We start from the raw sequence: 18,215 nt of genomic DNA on the forward strand, positions 1-18,215 counted from the left end.
ATTCGTGTGTGTGACCAGGCTGTGCAGCCAACTCTCCGCGTCATCATTCTCATGCTCACCAGAAGCAAAGAGTAGAGACGGCAGAGCTAGAGCTAGAGCCAGTAGAGGCGTCCTTGCAATAGCGGTAAGCCAGGCCGAGAAACACGCTCCAGCATCGTGCTATTTTGCCAGTAGTTCTCTGCTGCTGCTCAGCTCACTCCTCTGTTTTAGTCACGTGACTGGTCTCCGAATACAGGAGCAAGCAAATGCTACTTATTGCTAGGGGCCGGAAGGCCTGGAGACTTGTTGCTAGCATTTCAAATTTCCTACGCTGCATAATGCACAAGTATCTCTGTGGTCCCAGTGTAGGGAGGTTGCACGGAGGAACCTTGCACTCTGAAGACGTACAAAGCACTGTATCATGTACTGCGAGCCACATGCATTTCCGCCATAGCACAAAGACAATCAAAGAGCATAGCGTTACAATCACTCGATAGCTACACTGGGTTTCCCTCAGTTGCCCTACACCCTACACGCCGCGCTCCGGTCACGCTCAACCGGCACGCGCCGAAGCTCCACAGATTATCTGCTGGTCCACGGCGTTGCTGCGTTTCCAAGTTTGCCCAGGCGAATGTTACCTGCAACACACTGTCGGCTATGCCTCTGTGCCCTGCACAGTGCTGGTGCTGAGTGCGTTATTATGTGAAGGTAGAAATGTCGCGACTGTGGCTAACGGGCGTGGAAGATCATCGTGGACTAAATGCGTACACATTCCCTGGCAATGTATGCACCATATCGCCCACAAGGGCAGGTATGTGTGAGGTGATACCATCACATACAGCCATAAACCTAGCGTATGCAGCCTGTGTGATTACATACAGGCACACGCAGCTAGCCTACGGAGCGCGAAGTGGGTAAAGGCAAGCCTGCAGTGCCTGATCCAGCAGTGTCACACTTCCTCTGTGATTGGTGACATTGGAGTTTTCTTCTCGAGTTCAGCAGGAACGGTCAGAGCTAGTACCAGCCAAGTCGCGGTCTGGAAAGGGAGCTCTTGCAGCTTGGAGGGCTGCAGGCAAGGAAGGAAACAAGCCAACCAAGGTAAGAGTGACTGGCTGTCTTGTTAGAGTTGCAGGATAGTAATGACCTGAAAACCTCTGACTAGTCGATCGAGAAATATCGAAGGGCAGAATCCCTTCTCTAGCAATGGTTTCTCCGCCTAAGTCTCTCTGCAGTCGAATTAGATGTGTCATTAGTTGTTGGTCGAACCCTATCCTAAAACTCTCGAACGAACACGTGCCAACACCATCGAATGTAGAATGCGCGCGCTTCAGAGTGAATGAGTAGTTTCTAAGTGCCCCTCAAGGAGGAGGCGGAACCCGTGAACGAGATCGATGCACTCTGAAAACATGCCATGTAAACCATCATGGGGCATGCCCTACACCATGGTACCACCGTCTCGATTGCATTATAACCGTTAGCCGTTACTTTAGCCGTTACTTGTCTTTAGCCGTTACTCTAGGAGAGGGAAACTGTGGCGTGATCACACTGAATTGTTCATACAATGTACTTGGAAAGGAGAGCAAACAAAAGTCTAAACAAAAAGTCTTCTTCCCGTGGCTAGATCCTGCTAGTTCCACCCGCCACCTACCCGGATGTCTCGTCGACGACCATGAAACAAACAACATGTTCTACTGATCCGTACCGTGTCTCTTCCAGCAAGTGATTGGTACTCGAGACATGCCATAGGAGCAATATTTGAAAGCTTGAAGCCTGTTGAGTACGATCGATGGAGTGCATCACTAACGGCAGGAACAATTTCAAGTCCGTTCTGTACTGTAGTTTGCAGTCTCTGTTTGTGCCTGAATAGAGCTCCCCCCCCCCCCCCACTGCCTCTCCATATACTAGTACTAGTATTGTACGTGATAACAGGAACACATCAGCAAAGCAATGAAAGGGATTTGAACTCCGGCATTGCTACGTGCCCGTCTTGTTCCGAACACAAGTTTTCCGTGAGATAAGGAGCATAGCGACAGCAGCAGCATTGTCATACTGGAATCTACTACTACTGGTGGCACCAAACACCCGTGTAACCAGCTCGCAACGGAAAGCCAATTCCGCTCAAAGTGATCCTGGAGTGAGTCTAGGAGATCAGCATAAGGAAAGGGAGGGAGAGAGAGAGAGAGCGAGAGAGAGAGAGAGAGAGGGGGGAGAGAGAGAGAGAGAGAGAGAGAGAGAGAGAGAGAGAGAGAGAGAGAGCGAGAGAGAGAGAGAGAGAGAGAGAGAGAGAGAGAGAGAGAGAGAGAGAGAGAGAGAGAGAGAGAGAGAGAGCGAGAGAGAGAGCGAGAGAGCGAGAGAGAGAGAGAGAGAAAGAGAGAGAGAGTTTACTGTCTACGACCAGTGGGTGCATTGGACACAGCTATAGCCCGATACACAATGAGCAGCTGGAAGGGAAATAGCGAAACGAAGTGTTACTGGAGAGAGTTGTCCATGAAAGAAGGGCCGTGATACTTGACCAGGATGAGTAGAATGTTAACTCTAATCTTGAAATGTGCTTTTTGGCCTGTGTAAAATCTTGGTGCCATCGCCAATCGATACTGTATGAGCACATGTGCAGTTACCTACGAAAGGGAAAGCGGGTTAGTTGTCAAGCCTAAACTTCTAGCCTTTGCCCCCAATGAGCTACGTTGTTCCTCCATGCTTTTAGTCGCGTCGGAGAACGTGTCTGTCTAGTGTCTATGCACATGTCCTCCACCCATGGTGGTCGAGCGTGGCGCGCAAGGAAACAGCCGGTAAAAGAAGGATGCCTGCGGTGCAGCGGCGCAGCTAAGGGCCGGGAGCAGCGAACAGTAAAATACTGCATGTGTATGTTAGTACAGGCCAATACCTATCCATAGCAATGAACCTAACATGAGTCGCTGGCAGCTAACAGCGCGTAAAGATGACCAAACGTACGGGCACAATATGGTGCAGCAATAATGGTGTAGACCGCAGTGGGTTTTCTTAGCTTGGTTATAGACATCGAGATTCTTGCATTGGAGGATGTTGAACAAAAATACACGTGCATATAGCTTATACGACACTCGCAAGCGCCGTTCACTGCTTCAGTTCACGTGACTCGTCGGCCCGGTCCCTTGAGTTCAATGCACCTCACAACCATCCCTGGTTGCCACCACCACCACTACTCCTGACGATTGTAGCTTATAGTAGTTGCTCTTTGGTTGCTTGCCCATTGGCATTGGAGTGGCCCTCGTGCAAGTACGTGCTAGGAAATGCGAGTACATACCCATCAGTCACGCGGGCTATCTGAGCATCTCCTAGGCGTTACATCAACTGACCCTTACTTTGTGGCCTGATTTGTCTGGGAAAGGGAGCTATCCACTCCAAATGCCAGACGCTTTAAACCGTGGTCTACTGGAAATTGACGACTGCACAACTCTGATAATGCTAGTAATGGCAGAGGCGTGCATGCATAGTGTTATGAGATTAGATACGGAATGAAGACAGTGGTAAGTTCGTATCTACTCATCTCGTTCGTATTCATGTAGTGCGATCTCACACGATAATTATTACTTAGTGACTTCCTCGTCACGACTTCATCATACCGCCTGGCCTCCCAGTTACATGTACCTTAGGCAGTGGCAGCATGCACGAGCAAGCCCCTACGTCACACAATGAGGTAGTCGGGCCCTCCTTGTCGAACGGTAGATATACCATACCGACCCATGCCATCTCTCAGTGTTATCCAGCACAGACATCACAGTCCTTATTGCGATGGCTGAATAGAGGAGGATAAACGCTTAACGTTAACTGTGCTCTGTCTGCAGAAGAGCTCTCATCACGTTAACGTGACATAGGCTAGCTGTGTTTGGAAGGGAGTGAAAATAATGCTCTATGCCAAGTAACTAACTTGGTGCTACCTTATCACCATCAGACTTCTTTTTATAATGCGCAAGTTGGACTTAGTGATGCGAGATGGATACTTATGTAGTTGATCATAACGATAAGACGATGAGGTTATGAGTGAGCTGCTGGTCTAGTCGGCCTACTGTCGCACGCACAGGTACATAGTCTTTGCGCACCGGTTTCGATCATTAAACTTAGCGAGCACCCCGCGGTCCACTATGTACATGATTGGAGATGGCACAATGCACGATGCTCGTTGTCTGGTGGGAATGCTCTTCAGGTCTCGCTCAGTCTCCAGCCTCCCAACCCATGGTTGCAGTGCGACCAAGCTATGCAGGGATATCTGGTTGAAGAGTTTAGCAGCGGTCCCACCGTCAAGGTCACATGATACAGTGCAATCATGTACTTCAGTACATGTGTCTGCGTATCATACTACAACTGTAATGTCCTAATGACCCTATGGAGTATGGAGTCTGCTAGTCACTAACAGCGAAGAAGAAGATGTAGAATTCAGGTGTACATGTGCGTGAAGTTGATGAGGCCAATTGCTAACTCAACCACGAACACAACGCCACTACGACATAGCCCAAAGGCGGCATTAATTACGCTCGCTACACCCTACCTTCTCATTCGCTGATAATTATCGCTTTGAAACCTCTCCCAGTGTTGTAGAAAACCACAGCCCACCGCACAAAGTACTTTGAGTTTGAGCAAGCCTGCGTCAGAGGCCAGGGCATGAGGGCGACTGGTGCAGCATCACGCCTGAACGGTGTAGCAAAACAATGTCAACAGGTACAGACAGGTACATGATATTTCATAATCGAGACCGATGCACAATATCTCCCATCCGCAAGGGCTGGGAATTGCGAATGAGTTGACGCCACACTGTATGTCCGTCAATTTCCTGGCTTGCTGCACAAGGTGTAGTTTTAGTGGATGGGAAATACCCGTTTCTCAGTTCCGCTTTCGAGTTGGCATCAGCTACTCCGCTATCCAGTTGCCTGGGATCATGTGACTATGTTGAGATCGTTATGGTTGTAACGTCTGACTTTATAAGGAGTGTATCGAAATTGCATACAATTTACCACGCTACGCTAACGGCTACAGCCGTATGTGCCGCAAACGCGCAGACGAGATCTCTTCGTTCGCCAAAGCAGTACTGCGGCGGCAGTCGTAGATGTACCATGGTGTACAGTGGTTGTACAACAGTCAACAGCGACGGTTGTTACAACCACTGTGCACTACGCAATTGTCGGAGCGCCCGCTACTGCATCGACCTCTCCCACTTGGGAAGCGATGTTCACGCGTGGCCATCAGTACACATAAGGTGGTAGCGGTGCTAAAACCGAAAGTCAGATCAACATCCGCCGCGACGAGGGGAAATCTGCCATCAAATATCAAGTACAGTGGTGTACCCAGCAACCTGCTCAGTAGTAATTGTTTACTCTAGGTACAAAAACGGTCATGTAGCAACCATGTAACTGTGGCTTTGGCTATTTTGTACTTGGACATGATCATTATGCACGCTGTGCCTCTCCCAAAGCCATGGCTGTGTTCACCACCGTCTGGAAAGCTCCGATCTTTCAAACGAAGCACAGATCGAGTATATAAGCAGCTGGAGAAGCGTTGAACACGACACTAGTACTGGTAGTTTTCACGCCATACGCACACCCTTTACACACACTGTGACAGTAATACTAATAGAACTATTGTCGCGGATACGTCTCCATAACCTCTCTTTGCGTAGACGTAACCGTTTGGTTGCTGTTTGGTGCTGCTGTTGCTGCTGCTGCCCAGGTAAAGAGAGTCTGGCTGTACGATGGGAGACCAGCATCGTCGACAGCATAACCGTCGTAGCGGTGAACATCAACATCATGACGGCAACGGCGTTGGCAACAATGGCGTTGGCAACAATGGCATACCTCTGATCAATGTCGAGCAGCACTCGCCACCACCGGAACACCAGCAGCAGCATCACAGCCACAGGCGGCAGCATCAGCCCGAACAGCAATCGGGTCACCAAACCAGGACACCCGCACCCCAAAACAATGGCCACAGCAAAGGCGGCGGCGGTGGTGGCGGCGGCGGCGGAGCACCAAATCCCGGCAGGCAGCAAGCTGAGGTGCAGCTGAGCAGCGTGCCACAGGAGGGCTTCGTCCAAATGTCTCAGCTTCATATGGAGGATGACCAAGCCGAGTGGAGACAACGAGGCAGATGGCTCAAGTTCGAAGAGGAGGTCAACGAGGATGTGGGACGATGGAGGAAGCCACAGGCATCCTCACTCAGTTTCCACTCGCTGTTGGAGCTACGCCGATGTATCGACAAGGGTACTGTGTTGCTTGACCTTCCCAAGCCGGACCTCATGGGTATAGCCACGGCTGTTGTGGACGATATGGTCATGACCGGGCAGCTGGAGCGAGCTCAGCGTACCGACGTGCTCCACGCTCTCTTGCAACGTCACGTTCATCAAAGCGACCTGGCCAAGCTACACCAACCGCTGAGTCGCATGGGCAGTGTGTTCCGCCGTAAAAACAGACTCACTCCGTCAGTGTCCATCCAATCGCTGACTAGCGCGCCTCTGAGTCGCACGGGAAGCAATCGCTTCAGCGTGCGAAGTGTGAAAAACAAGCTCACGCCACGGCACAAGCAGCTGCAGCGTTCTCACACTGAGCAGGCGCAGGCCATCAGAGCGGGCAGCGATGGCAGCTCCGCTCCTAAGGGTGTACCGAAATCCAACCTTCTCGGTCCGCCAGGTCAGCTGAAAGCTGCCGGCGGTGTGACGGTCAATGCCGGAGCGGATGTACCACCCTGCGATTGCGGTGATCCAGAGTGCACTGTGGGGCTAGAGCCAAATCTGGGCGAAGAAGACAAGCAACTGACGAAGGACGAACAAGATCTCCTGAAGAAGATCCCAATCGGCGCCGAGGCCACCACTGTTCTGGTCGGTACTGCCGACTTCCTTACCTCACCTGTCATGGCTTTCGTTCGCCTCAACGAGGGACGTCCGCTGGGAAACCTGACCGAAGTGCCTATTCCTGTGCGCTTCCTGTTCGTCCTGCTAGGTCCTGAGGAGGAAGGAAACAACTACCAGGAGATTGGCAGAGCTATTGCCACGCTCATGGCTGATCCAGTCTTCCACGAGGCTGCGTACAGAGCCGAGTCAAGACAGGACTTGTTGACGTCCATCGAGGAGTTTCTGGAGGACAGCTTAGTGCTGCCTCGTGGTAAATACGACAAGGACCTTCTACTGCCGGCCATCAAGCAACAGAATATGCGAAGAAGGAAGAACAAGGCAGAGAGAGACGCCATGCTCGAGAAGGAGCCGGAGGAAGACCCGCTGGCCAAGACGGGTCATCTGTTTGGCGGATTGTGGCAGGATTTGGGACGTCTGAAGCGTCGTTACGTTAGCGACTTCACGGATGCCATGAACATGCAATCGTTCGTTACGTTTGTGTTCATGTATTTCGGATCAATCGCGCCCATCATTGCTTTCGGCAGCTTGCTGGGCGAGAAGACGAAGCACACGTTTGGACTGCCCGAGACCATTATCTCGTCGGCACTGGGTGGCATTATCTGGGGCATATTTGCAGGCCAGCCAATGATGATTATAGGACCGACTGGACCGACGATCGTCTTTGAAGGCGTCATCTACATCTTTGCCAAGGAGAACAACATCAACTTCTTTCCGTGGAGGTTCTGGATAGGCGTGTGGGTGTTTGTGATCCTGGCACTGGTGACGGTCACAGACAGCAGCTATCTGGTGAAGAAGTTCACTCGCTTCACCGAGGAGGTGTTTGCTGCGCTGATCGCATTCATCTTCATCTTTGAGCCGCTGATCAGTATAGACCATGCGTTCAAGCATCACCCTGTGGACATCAACTACTGCACAACGGACTACTGCATAACGCCAAACGCCTCCGCCTACGAGGACGATCTGAATGGCACCGAGCCCACGGCAGCATACAACTGCACTGGTGCAGCATACGGCAACGCATCCAATGCAAGCAGCTACGGGTGCAACCCGGGCGCTGCTGACAAGTACGGAGGCAAACCAGGAATCCACAACCAGCCAAACAGTGCTATGCTTTACATGGTGCTGCTGATCGGAACGTTTGTCATGGCGTACGCCCTGCGCAAGCTGAAGACCAGCCGCTACCTAGGAAAGATTCCACGTCGCATCCTGGGAGACTTTGGCATTGCGTTCAGCATCCTTACATTCGTCTTCCTCGACCACTTCCTCTTCAAGACCATTCACAGTGATAAGATCGACGCACCAAGCGGCATCGTCACCAGCACACCGCGTTCCTGGCTCATTTCCCCTATGGATGGCATGACGGCAGGTCACATCTTCGGTGCCTTTGTGCCTGGTTTGCTGGTGGCATTCCTGGTGTTTGTCGAGACGCAGGTCACCTGTCTCATCTGCTGCAGCCCCGATCATAAGTTCAAGAAGATCGGTGGCTATCACTGGAACTTGGCCGTCGTCGCAATCTACTCGCTCTTCTGCAGCTACACTGGCCTGCCGTGGATGTGCGGTACGCCAGTGCCGTCTCTCTCGCACACGCAGAGTCTGCTCAAGATCAACAAGAACGTGGCGCCGGGCGAGAAGCCAAAGATTGAGGGCGCCTACGAACAGCGCCTGACCAACATCCTCATCCACGGCGTCATCGCCTGCTCACTGGCACCGCCCGTCGCCTTGGTGCTGCGGCAGATCCCGATTGCCGTCATCATGGGCGTGTTCCTCTACCTGGGCTTCTGCAACATTCTCACCCTGCAGTTCACGCAACGCTGCATTCTCATGCTCGTGCCTGCCAAGCATCACCCGGAGGACGCAGCCTACGTGCGACACGTCGGCACCATTCGCATGCACCTCTACACGGTCGTTCAGATCTTCTGCTTCGGCGTGCTGGTCGTCTTCAAGATGACCAAGGCCGGCCTGGTCTTCCCGCTCATGGTAGGGCTGATGGTCCCGCTCCGCGACTATGTCATCGGCTACTTCTACTCAGACAAGGAGCTACACGCACTCGATCCCCATGGACCTGTAGAGAGTGACGACGAAGGAGAAGTTGATGAGTACGAGACGCACATGCCCGCATAACGGATCCAAGCAGCAATTCCGTCATCATCATCATCATTATCATCATCATTATCGTCGTTGTCTCATGTCTGCTATGTGAAGACCTTACACTTATCAGTATAAAAGGTTTGCATGCAAACTTGCTTTACTCTACCTTTGTGATTGTCAGTCTTACATTGTATTCTCGTCTCCGAGTATCTCCAGCTAACACCTACCAGTATATTAGATACTGATACATTTGAACTAGGTACCTGTAAGCAAACATAGGTAAGCTGCTCCTTTTTGTCATACATAAGATTTAGTGCTAGCGGCCCACGTGCAGGTGTAACCTATCAGTACTTTACATATTTTAAGTGGCATTTTCAATTGCGATGAACATAGCACAGCATTCATCTAGATTCGGACACATTCCTGCTATTCTACTATTCTCTGATCTATTATTGCTTCGTCAAATTCACATTTCCTTTGCCGATGATTTTTGACAACTTGTACTTTGGTTTTCTCTTGTTGATCGCCTCAGTACCGCCATCAAACATTTTACCAATGACACGATCCGTTGCCAGTGCCCAGTTACCAATGGAAGCCCAGCAAGTTATTTAAATTTTTAAAGACCGTCATATTCGTATACTGAATCCGAATCCCAATGTATAATTCAAGCTCTCGAAGCTACACATACTGCACACATATATGTAGGTGTGCAAGCACCAATTTAGTAACTTTGCTGTTTACTAACAATACTATTTAGTAACAGTTAACATTAGGATGTTTTCCCAGTGCTTCTATGGGTGTGTTTTCTACTCAGCACTCTGGCATGTCCATAGCAGGCCGCCAGTCAGAAAGCTAAGACATTTTGGCAGTTGATCGAATACCTGGTGGCTACTGCCGCGATGTGGATTTGTGTGGTTATTCAGTCAACGCATGCTCAACTTGACCGTCGTGCCTTGGCTTCCTGGGTGCACAGTATGGGTCAACATAACAACTACAGGTGGAATCCTGATAATTCGAACCTCCAAATGCCAGAAAAAACTTCTAATTATCAGGACATTCTAATTATCCAAACATGAACCCACAACACAATATGTATGTCAAAATGCTCCCATGGTCACGCAGAGTTGCGCCATGCCTATGGACCTTAGACACAGATCTCACGGATACTGAACTGACAGGCACAGCCTGCTCATGCAAACTGCACTGACCAGTACAGTGTACAGTGAACTTCGAATTACACGTTGCTAACTTCGATTATCAGCACAAATCCCACACATTTTCTATGTAAGTGGAATCCGTGGAACTTCGAATTAACCGGACATGTCCGGTTCGAGGTTCGAATCATCAAAAAAAATTATGTGGGAATCGTATTGACAGAAATCGGTCCTGGAAAAACTTCTAATTAAGCGGTATGTTCGAATTAAGACATGTTCGAATTATCAGGATTCCACCTGTATTATCATGTTGGCCCATACTATAATATGTAGTTGCTTCCTCTTATTCTTGATTTCTGGTCCAAAGATCGATGGTCACACAATTGTGGTCAAATGGTACTTGTACCAGAAAGCTGAAAACGGATTCCTAAGAGCAAAAAAAGACACTATCGTATATGCCACATAGCCATGATCTATGATTCACATGCCTGTGTGTGCGTGTGTGCGCGTGTGCGTGTGTGCATGGTGTCCCATATGGTGCAGTGGTATGTGCAGCGATTTCCAATCGATAGATTGCGGGTTCGATTCCCGACGATTATGGTCACACACGTCTTTCTTCTCTTTCTCGGACTCTTCCTGACTTTTCTTTCATTCTCCTGGGTGGTTACCAACAGCCAGTGCATGCCGGAGTATGTGGTGTGATGTGTGTGTGGGAAAAAAAAAAGAAAGAAAAAAATGAAAAGACCAAAAAAGGGATTCACTGGCCAGAAAATGTCACTCCAAATAGCTGTATGGTGTAGACCAGGCTGAATAGTGACGGTCAATTCTTCAGCCTTGCAAGCTGTTGAATGGTGTAATCCCAGCACAAGTTGCTATGGCTTCTGCCGTAGCATTGCTATCATCGCCTCCGGCGATGGGCGAAAGAAGAAGAAGGTCAAAGGTGTGCATGGTGCATGGTGCAACAAAGGCACACATGAAAGCCACATGATGTACACACAGACGAGAAAGAGAGCAGGAGATGTCCTTCCAACAAAGGAGTACCATACATAGTCATGCACAACCTAAACCATCATGAGACAGTGGCTTCTACAGCATGCACCGCGCCAGGGCGTACGGGTACGTGCAGGGAACGTGCTACACAGAATACACAGCATCAGCCAACACGCGGCATGATCCACAAGCAAGTTGGATTTCGTTGGTTGCATTCTTCGCTACATGCACTCCTGGATATACAATTTGCCATGTGCATCGCTACATGCATTGCCTCCAACATTGTGTGTGTCCGGGCCGAGCGTTACATGTGCATTGCATGCTCAATTTTGGCAATGCTTGCCTTGACGGTTTGAAAGGATGGCTTTAGGACTGCACAGCATATGTCGCAGAAAACAACTTAGCTGACCTTAGAAATTCAAGGACAATCCTGCTGTCCGTGACTTGGTGAAAACTGCTGAAAATGAAATTATAGAAGAAAATACCAGTAGAAAACAGTATTTAGGTTAAACTGTCACCACTCCACTTCTGAATGCAGCGCCAAACTGGAAGAGATCATCGAAGTGCCGAAGTACAAAGAGGTGGTTTTCAGTGGGATTTGAGGCAATACGGGTCAATTTCCTCATCTCCAGGTCAGAGCCGATTCCCACCACAAACAGTTCGCTGCAGGCACATCTGAGGGCGGCGGCCGTTTTCGCAGGGTTTCCACAGTGATTGGACTTGCCGTCAGTGATGACGAAGACGACTTTGCGACAGCCGCGACGCGACTGCCTCAGCACCTCATTGACTTTGGTCAATCCACAACGGATTCCCGTGCCACCGCCGGACGGAGTCATTTCCTCTTCTGGCCACCTGAACTCCCTGGCATCGGTTAAGTTGGCAACTACACGGGCGTGATGAGAGAATTTTACAGCACCCACACGAAGACAATCGGGAGCCAGCTTAGACGTCCGTGCAAGATAAGAAGATACAATGTCCTCCGTGAATTCGATCGCCGCACTGAAGTGCTTATCCTTAATGCTACCTGACTCATCAATGGCAAAGACCAGTTCAAGACAGTACTTGTTGCACGTGCCACAGCAGTGCTGATGCTGGCGCAGTACATTCCTGTATGTGAAAGCGCTGGGCCGATAGCAGCTCTGGCAAGATTCTTGAGCCATGCACGGGCAAGCATTGCCAGTGCAGGATCTCGCCGGAATGCTCATCAGGCTGTGGACGAGACTCGACACAGGTTGGAAGTTGACTGCAGACACAAGCACACGTACACATGCATATGAGGCAATGGGAAGAAGGCTCAGCTCATATTGTCATTTTGCAACAACTGTACACTACGATGCAGCATAATAGCATAACAAAATTCAGCATTACTTAACTTTAGGTGCAACATTCACTGCGCCATGTATTCTCTTCTCCTCTCAAGGTCATTCATGCAGTCCATGCACCGTGCACTGTGCAGCTTGTGCATACAGTACTGCATCCATTTAAAAACATAAATATGGGTCCGTCAGTTTCTTGGCGGGCCTTTGCCTTCGGAGTGGCAGCAGTGGCGGCATTCAAGGTGAACCTGTTCTTCTTCTGTGTGACAGCTGCATGCTCGGCACACTGAGCACCGTACTGGCTGCTGCCTGTTGCCAGCACATTGGTGCATCCCAGAATAGACTGTGAGCCAAGTGCATGAATTCATGATTTTCGTTCCCACTTTGGGTGTAACGCGATTTTGTTCTTTTAGCATGTGGAGAGACCTAATAGAAGATCATTTTTGATTGTTGTCAGTTTGGGAAGCTTGCAGGGAAGTCAAAATAAGCAATTATCTTAACATACCCCGTTTCCATAGCAACTACATAGCAACTGACATAGCAACATGCTATTTTGAAGGTGTTTCTTACTTTTTTCAGCAGGCAACGGCACTGGACGAAGAAATGTATATCAAGCGTCATTGCAGCTGGGTTAAAATAACTATACGAGCCAAAAATTATAGAATTACGCATAAGTGCATTGTATAAAGTACGTGCACATTTTAAATATTACTCGAAGTGACGATGCACTGGTAGGTAAGTGCACATGAAATGGTGCCGACAACCACGAAATGCATTTCAGGAATGATAATGTACAGAACAAACAGGTGGCATTCAATATACAAAGCCCAGCAGCAGCGAATTCTCCAGACAACGGTTGGAAAAGACCATCAACAACAGCCAGGAGAATCTGGTTTAATCCGGTGCAATGCTCATTACACCCTCTACATCTCTATAATATATACATGTACAGTATGGCAGAACAATGTTAAACAAGTTGCTAGATACAGGATTTGTATATTTGCACTCATATAACTGATCAATGTAACGTTACTTCGTAAGTACTGCTGTATTGCTTCCTAACTTATAAGTGCAAAGGGTAGAGCAATGACCGTAACCAGTAACGTTAGAGGACCACAGGGGTATACCGGTAGATACAGATCTGTAGTTTATTTTAACTATAATAATTATTATTTTGAAACATTACCCATTGTATGTACAGAACACAAGCGGAAAGATACATACATATTCATGTTAATCATAGTCTGAAGCACTTCAGTATAAAAGATCGAAACAGTTATTAGCTCTCCGGAGATAAGGTACATTGTACGTTCTACATGTATTTCTGCTCCAACAGATTACAAAAAACCTTTAGTTTAGCTTGACTGATCAGCAGCAAGCATGCTAGCACACTGATATGATGGACATGATGATGTTCGTACTGCCACTGCGCTGCACTAGCACTGCACACAATACTATAGAAACCACGAAAAAACATCGTCATGATGCGGCTGGGTTTGCACCACCGTACATGTTTGCGAGGTCAGTGGTGCAACAGAAGTCCGCTCCAGCTCTTGTGACCTTGGTTCTTGTCGATGGCGGCTATTGATTTGGCCAAAGTAGTTTCTCCCTTCTATTTTGGGCATGTTCGTGCCTGATTTGGAAGTGACAACAAGCTGAATTCGAATCTAGTCGAGTAGATGAAACGAACTGGGGAAAAAAATTGCGGTACGATCAAGGTCGGAACGAAAAAAAATTCTAACAGGATTTTTGGTGCCTGGCTCACAGTCTAGAACAGGCAGGTGGTCTTCAGGACTGTTCATCAAGGGTGACAACACTACCGATATCCGTAGCTTCCCCTTGTCGGTGCTGCACTGCCAGCCCGATCACGCCTAGAAGCACTTAGTCATGCAGAATGGCCATCTTCCCGGGGCTGCTCCAGGGAGACCAAGAGCACTGCAAAACATGTCAGTGACCTATGAACTGTGATGCCATTTGCCCAAATACAAACTGACAGAGGAAAATCGCAGAGGAAAATCCTTCAGACTTGCTCTCTGAGTGCTGTTGGCTATTGATGGACCCGTCCACTTTCGGAGCGGATTGTGCTTTCAGCACTCGGACTAACAGACGGCACCCCACTCTCAACACACATACACACACACACATACACACAAGTACACACACGTGCCCACGAACATAATGTGTTTTACTCACATTCGCAATTGGGACGAGGATGATCCCAGCGTCCATCACGCTGGCAGGTCAGAACACGCCGTCCCCTCAGCGAGAAGCCAGTTCTGCAATAGTAGCTGACCTGGCTTCCAACTCGGCCAAAGTCTCTTCCATGTGCAAGCTGACCATTTTCAGGGTAGCCAGGGTCTCCACAAGTCTTTGGATGGTCACCTAGGACACAAATCATTTAAAAAAACTGAATCAAGCCCTCATTATAGTACCGTATTATCTCTAATATAAGCACAGTCTCCAATAATAGCACGTCTCCAATAATAGAACACCTTGGGGCGGCATTCAAAAAATAAAGTGCTCAGTCTCCATTATAAGCACACTGTGTAAATTCATTATCTGTACCGGCGAAAAAAATCTTGAAAGGTGTGTGTCTGACATGAATTTGGCATGGCAACATGCCTCTGAAATGAGGTTGAAATAATAATGGAACAGTCTCCAATAAAGGAACGTCTCCGTTAATAGCACGGGGCGGGGCGGAGGTACATTGAAAAAATAAAGGACCATGCTTATATTAGAGATAATACGGTAACTGCAATATCCTCAACACCGGAAGAAGAACCAAATCAACTTGTGACGCATTCCATATTGATGTACGGCCCGGTTTTCAACACACCCTAGCAAATGTTAAAAGTTTAGAAACTGCCACCAATGGAGAAAATTATGCTTAGATGTGTGAGGAAAGCTATATGGCACTGAGCACCAGTTACTGTCTCAGGCACGGCGGAACCGGTCCAGTTGGTCCGGCCATGGTTGGTCAGGCCATGGCCGGACCAACTTTTTAGCCACCAACGTGTGTTTACTGCTGAGGAGGTCATGTGTATACCCGCCATATCATACACAATGCATGAAAGACAAGCTTATGGCCGGACCAATCACAAACTGCTTCCGCCGGTACTGTGTCTTCATCACAGAGCATGGCTTGCAAACATATTCAGCATGATTCACATGCAACCAGAGGTTACTGGTACTCACGGACGCACTGGCCGGGCTTGCCGGACCACTGGTGGTTCTCCAGGCAATAGCGAATCGCCGAACCCTGGTTGCCATAGCCCGGGTCACACGTACACACCACGTACTCGTCGATGGCGTACTCTTGCTTGGCTGGCCCGCAGATGCCGTTCGCAGGATTCGGCACTGGGGTGCAGCTGTGCTTCGGGTTCACTACATCAAGAATACACACACACATTGCTACACTGTGCTAGCAGCTGCTATTAAGGTAGCTCAATAGGAAAAACTTGGTCCGAAGATTGTCCAGTTTTACTTTTTTCTACACCTTTCTACATGTGTACTGAGTGAAAAAAACATTCCTTGGGGGGGGGGGGGGGGGGTAATTGGGCTAAATCTTCCCGTACGGTGCCTAGAAAAATATACGATTTTGCGGAGTTTTTAGCACACATCTCTTCAGGAAACATTTTCATTAGAATGCTTTATTGAGTCTTTCTTGATGCTCTGCTTCGTCGAGGGATGTCCCTGGAACAAAACTGGAGCATTGGGGAAGTTCTACTAGCCTTGAATTCAACTATTCAGTTTCAAAAGTTGTTGCGGGTTGCGAAATTTACGTCAAATTTGTTACAAAGAGGATGAAATTTCAAAATTGGTCCGAATATGTTCATGTTTTTCTTCTTTATGATCAAGTCGGACCCTTACTGAGCTGGAAAAACAAAAGTTTTTTTTGGGGGGGGGGGGGGGAATTAGGCAAAATGTTGCTGATATGCCGGACCATTTTCATATATCGGACATGTGTATTTTGCCTCCAAGACACTGTTTTTCCTGCAAAACTTGATAGAGGTTCCATTGGTTATGAGGTTGGTACTGATAGAACAGCTGTAACAGGGTAACAGAGCACGATCTGCCTTTAGGTTTTGAAAAGAATTCCAGTCAATGGGCACCAAAAAGCCATACACATACTGGTAGAACAAAATAATTAATTTGAAATTCTAAAGTGAAAAATCTTTTAAATAATCCACTTACAGATGCAGCGCGGGATTGGATTTGCCCATTCGCCATTGTGACACAAAACTGTAGGCAGAGCACTAGTCAGCTCGTAGAACTCGTTACATATGACCTCGACCTGCGAACCGTTATGGTATGATTTGATGAAAGGGTGCTGGACAACCCTGACAACGCCGTTCTCCACAGCCAGCCTCTCACACGGTGCTGCACACAAGAAGAACGCAACCATGCACGCAAAGAATGGTTTAAGCACACACCTACAGCATGCATCTACAAGGTCTGAACAGCTAGCTGCCCGGAGATAAAGTAGCATTTTTCTTTACTTAGTCACACAGTTTACTTCGCAAATCCAAACGGGAATTTCTTCCCAATAACAAGGTCGCGAACATGCATCTTCACTTGTGAACACTAATGCACTGGCAGGTCTATTCATACAGGAACATAGGTGCCAAAGAACAGGCTGATGAAGAACATCCACGCTAGAAAGTCACCAGATTTATAAGGACGTACCAGGGTGGAAGCAAAGATTTAGGAACACCAGTGTGGTTTTCAAGTAACACTGCATTCACAGTGCACCTGTGCCATGTAAGTGTAATAGCACAGAATAGGAATAAAGACGTTGGAATCTCAAACGTAAGAACATCACTAGCCGGACACGCAGACCCCATCCCCCTCCCCTCGTTCTTCGGCACTCAGTGTTACTGAACTGTGACAATAAATGCATATGTATCCTCCTGATAAGAGTTTATGCCGAGACCGTCCAGCCATCCCACTCTGATCGGGATAGTCACGCATTGCACTACAACACTGCTATACACTCTACATCGGAGACGAATAGCCTTGCACACGGGATGGGTGTCCCACTTTAGCACTGAGGTTGATCAGCCTGAAACTTCCTGGCGACCTCCCAGTGATGCTAACGGCCATCTTGAAGTCTTTTAAAAGGTTCATCATGACCCCACTGTGTCCCCTTACCGTTGCATTTGTAATCACCACGGCAAGCCTGTGTCTCACGGAATATCACGCACTTGCTGGTCACTTGGGCAGATGCGGCGTCGTAGGTAATCTCCAGGTCGTGCACGAACCGTTCCTTGATACCCGCGGGCCCTGGAACGTCACGGCACACCTTGCTGCAGTCACCCCAGGACGTATGATCGGGTGGGCACTTGCGATGAGCTAATCAACAGCAGCACGGACAGTCAGAAACACAGACGCAATCACTACATCCCGGGTGTGCGGAAATAATGACCGGCACTGGCTCGAAGAAACCAGTTGACGTTTACAATAGACTTCCTCTGATGCAAACACACGCGTGCGCGCGCACGCACACACACATATACCCCCCCCCCCCCCCACACACACACATCTGCGACACATAATTATGTGACACATCACTCAATCATTTTTAAATATACTCAAAGTACATGTACATGTATTCTCTGGTTTATTTATCTGCACCAGGCAGCCAGAGAAAGAGAGCGGTGGCTTATGTGACTACGCTTACATTGTCTGTGAATGCAGACCGGCTCCTTGCCATGCCAAAGGCCATCACCCTTGCACTTCCTGTAGGCTTTGCCATTGGTTCGTTGATAGCCGTTTGCGCAGGAATGCGAGAGAACGGTGTTTACAGGGTAC

The 18,215-nt window shown here is 48.7% G+C and overlaps 2 protein-coding genes across 3 annotated transcripts in view; one reads left to right on the forward strand and one right to left on the reverse strand.

Annotated features, from left to right (window-relative positions):
- Positions 1 to 874: 874 nt before the first annotated feature.
- On the forward strand, positions 875 to 9,822 carry LOC135814211 (anion exchange protein 3-like). The gene is made up of 2 exons (XM_065327300.1): positions 875 to 1,077; positions 5,680 to 9,822. The coding sequence occupies exon 2, from the start codon at positions 5,702 to 5,704 to the stop codon at positions 8,975 to 8,977; it is 3,276 nt and encodes a 1,091-aa protein (XP_065183372.1). The 5' UTR covers positions 875 to 1,077; positions 5,680 to 5,701; the 3' UTR covers positions 8,978 to 9,822.
- Positions 9,823 to 11,283: 1,461 nt separating this feature from the next.
- The window catches only part of LOC135814212 (sushi, von Willebrand factor type A, EGF and pentraxin domain-containing protein 1-like), an 11,523-nt gene continuing 4,591 nt past the window's right edge, over positions 11,284 to 18,215 (reverse strand). For both annotated transcript variants that reach the window (XM_065327302.1, XM_065327301.1), the window contains 6 exons: positions 18,085 to 18,215; positions 17,556 to 17,756; positions 16,599 to 16,784; positions 15,600 to 15,788; positions 14,598 to 14,786; positions 11,284 to 12,331 (listed from right to left, as the gene is read on the reverse strand). The exon at positions 18,085 to 18,215 is cut by the window's right edge and continues 535 nt beyond it. In XM_065327302.1, the coding sequence (XP_065183374.1) occupies positions 11,595 to 12,331; positions 14,598 to 14,786; positions 15,600 to 15,788; positions 16,599 to 16,784; positions 17,556 to 17,756; positions 18,085 to 18,215 (1,633 nt within the window). In that variant the 3' untranslated portion in view covers positions 11,284 to 11,594. The remainder of the gene's footprint in view (positions 12,332 to 14,597; positions 14,787 to 15,599; positions 15,789 to 16,598; positions 16,785 to 17,555; positions 17,757 to 18,084) is intronic.

The sequence above is a fragment of the Sycon ciliatum genome, chromosome 4 (genome assembly GCF_964019385.1).
Source record: "Sycon ciliatum chromosome 4, ocSycCili1.1, whole genome shotgun sequence".
Classification (NCBI taxonomy): Eukaryota; Metazoa; Porifera; class Calcarea; order Leucosolenida; family Sycettidae; genus Sycon; species Sycon ciliatum.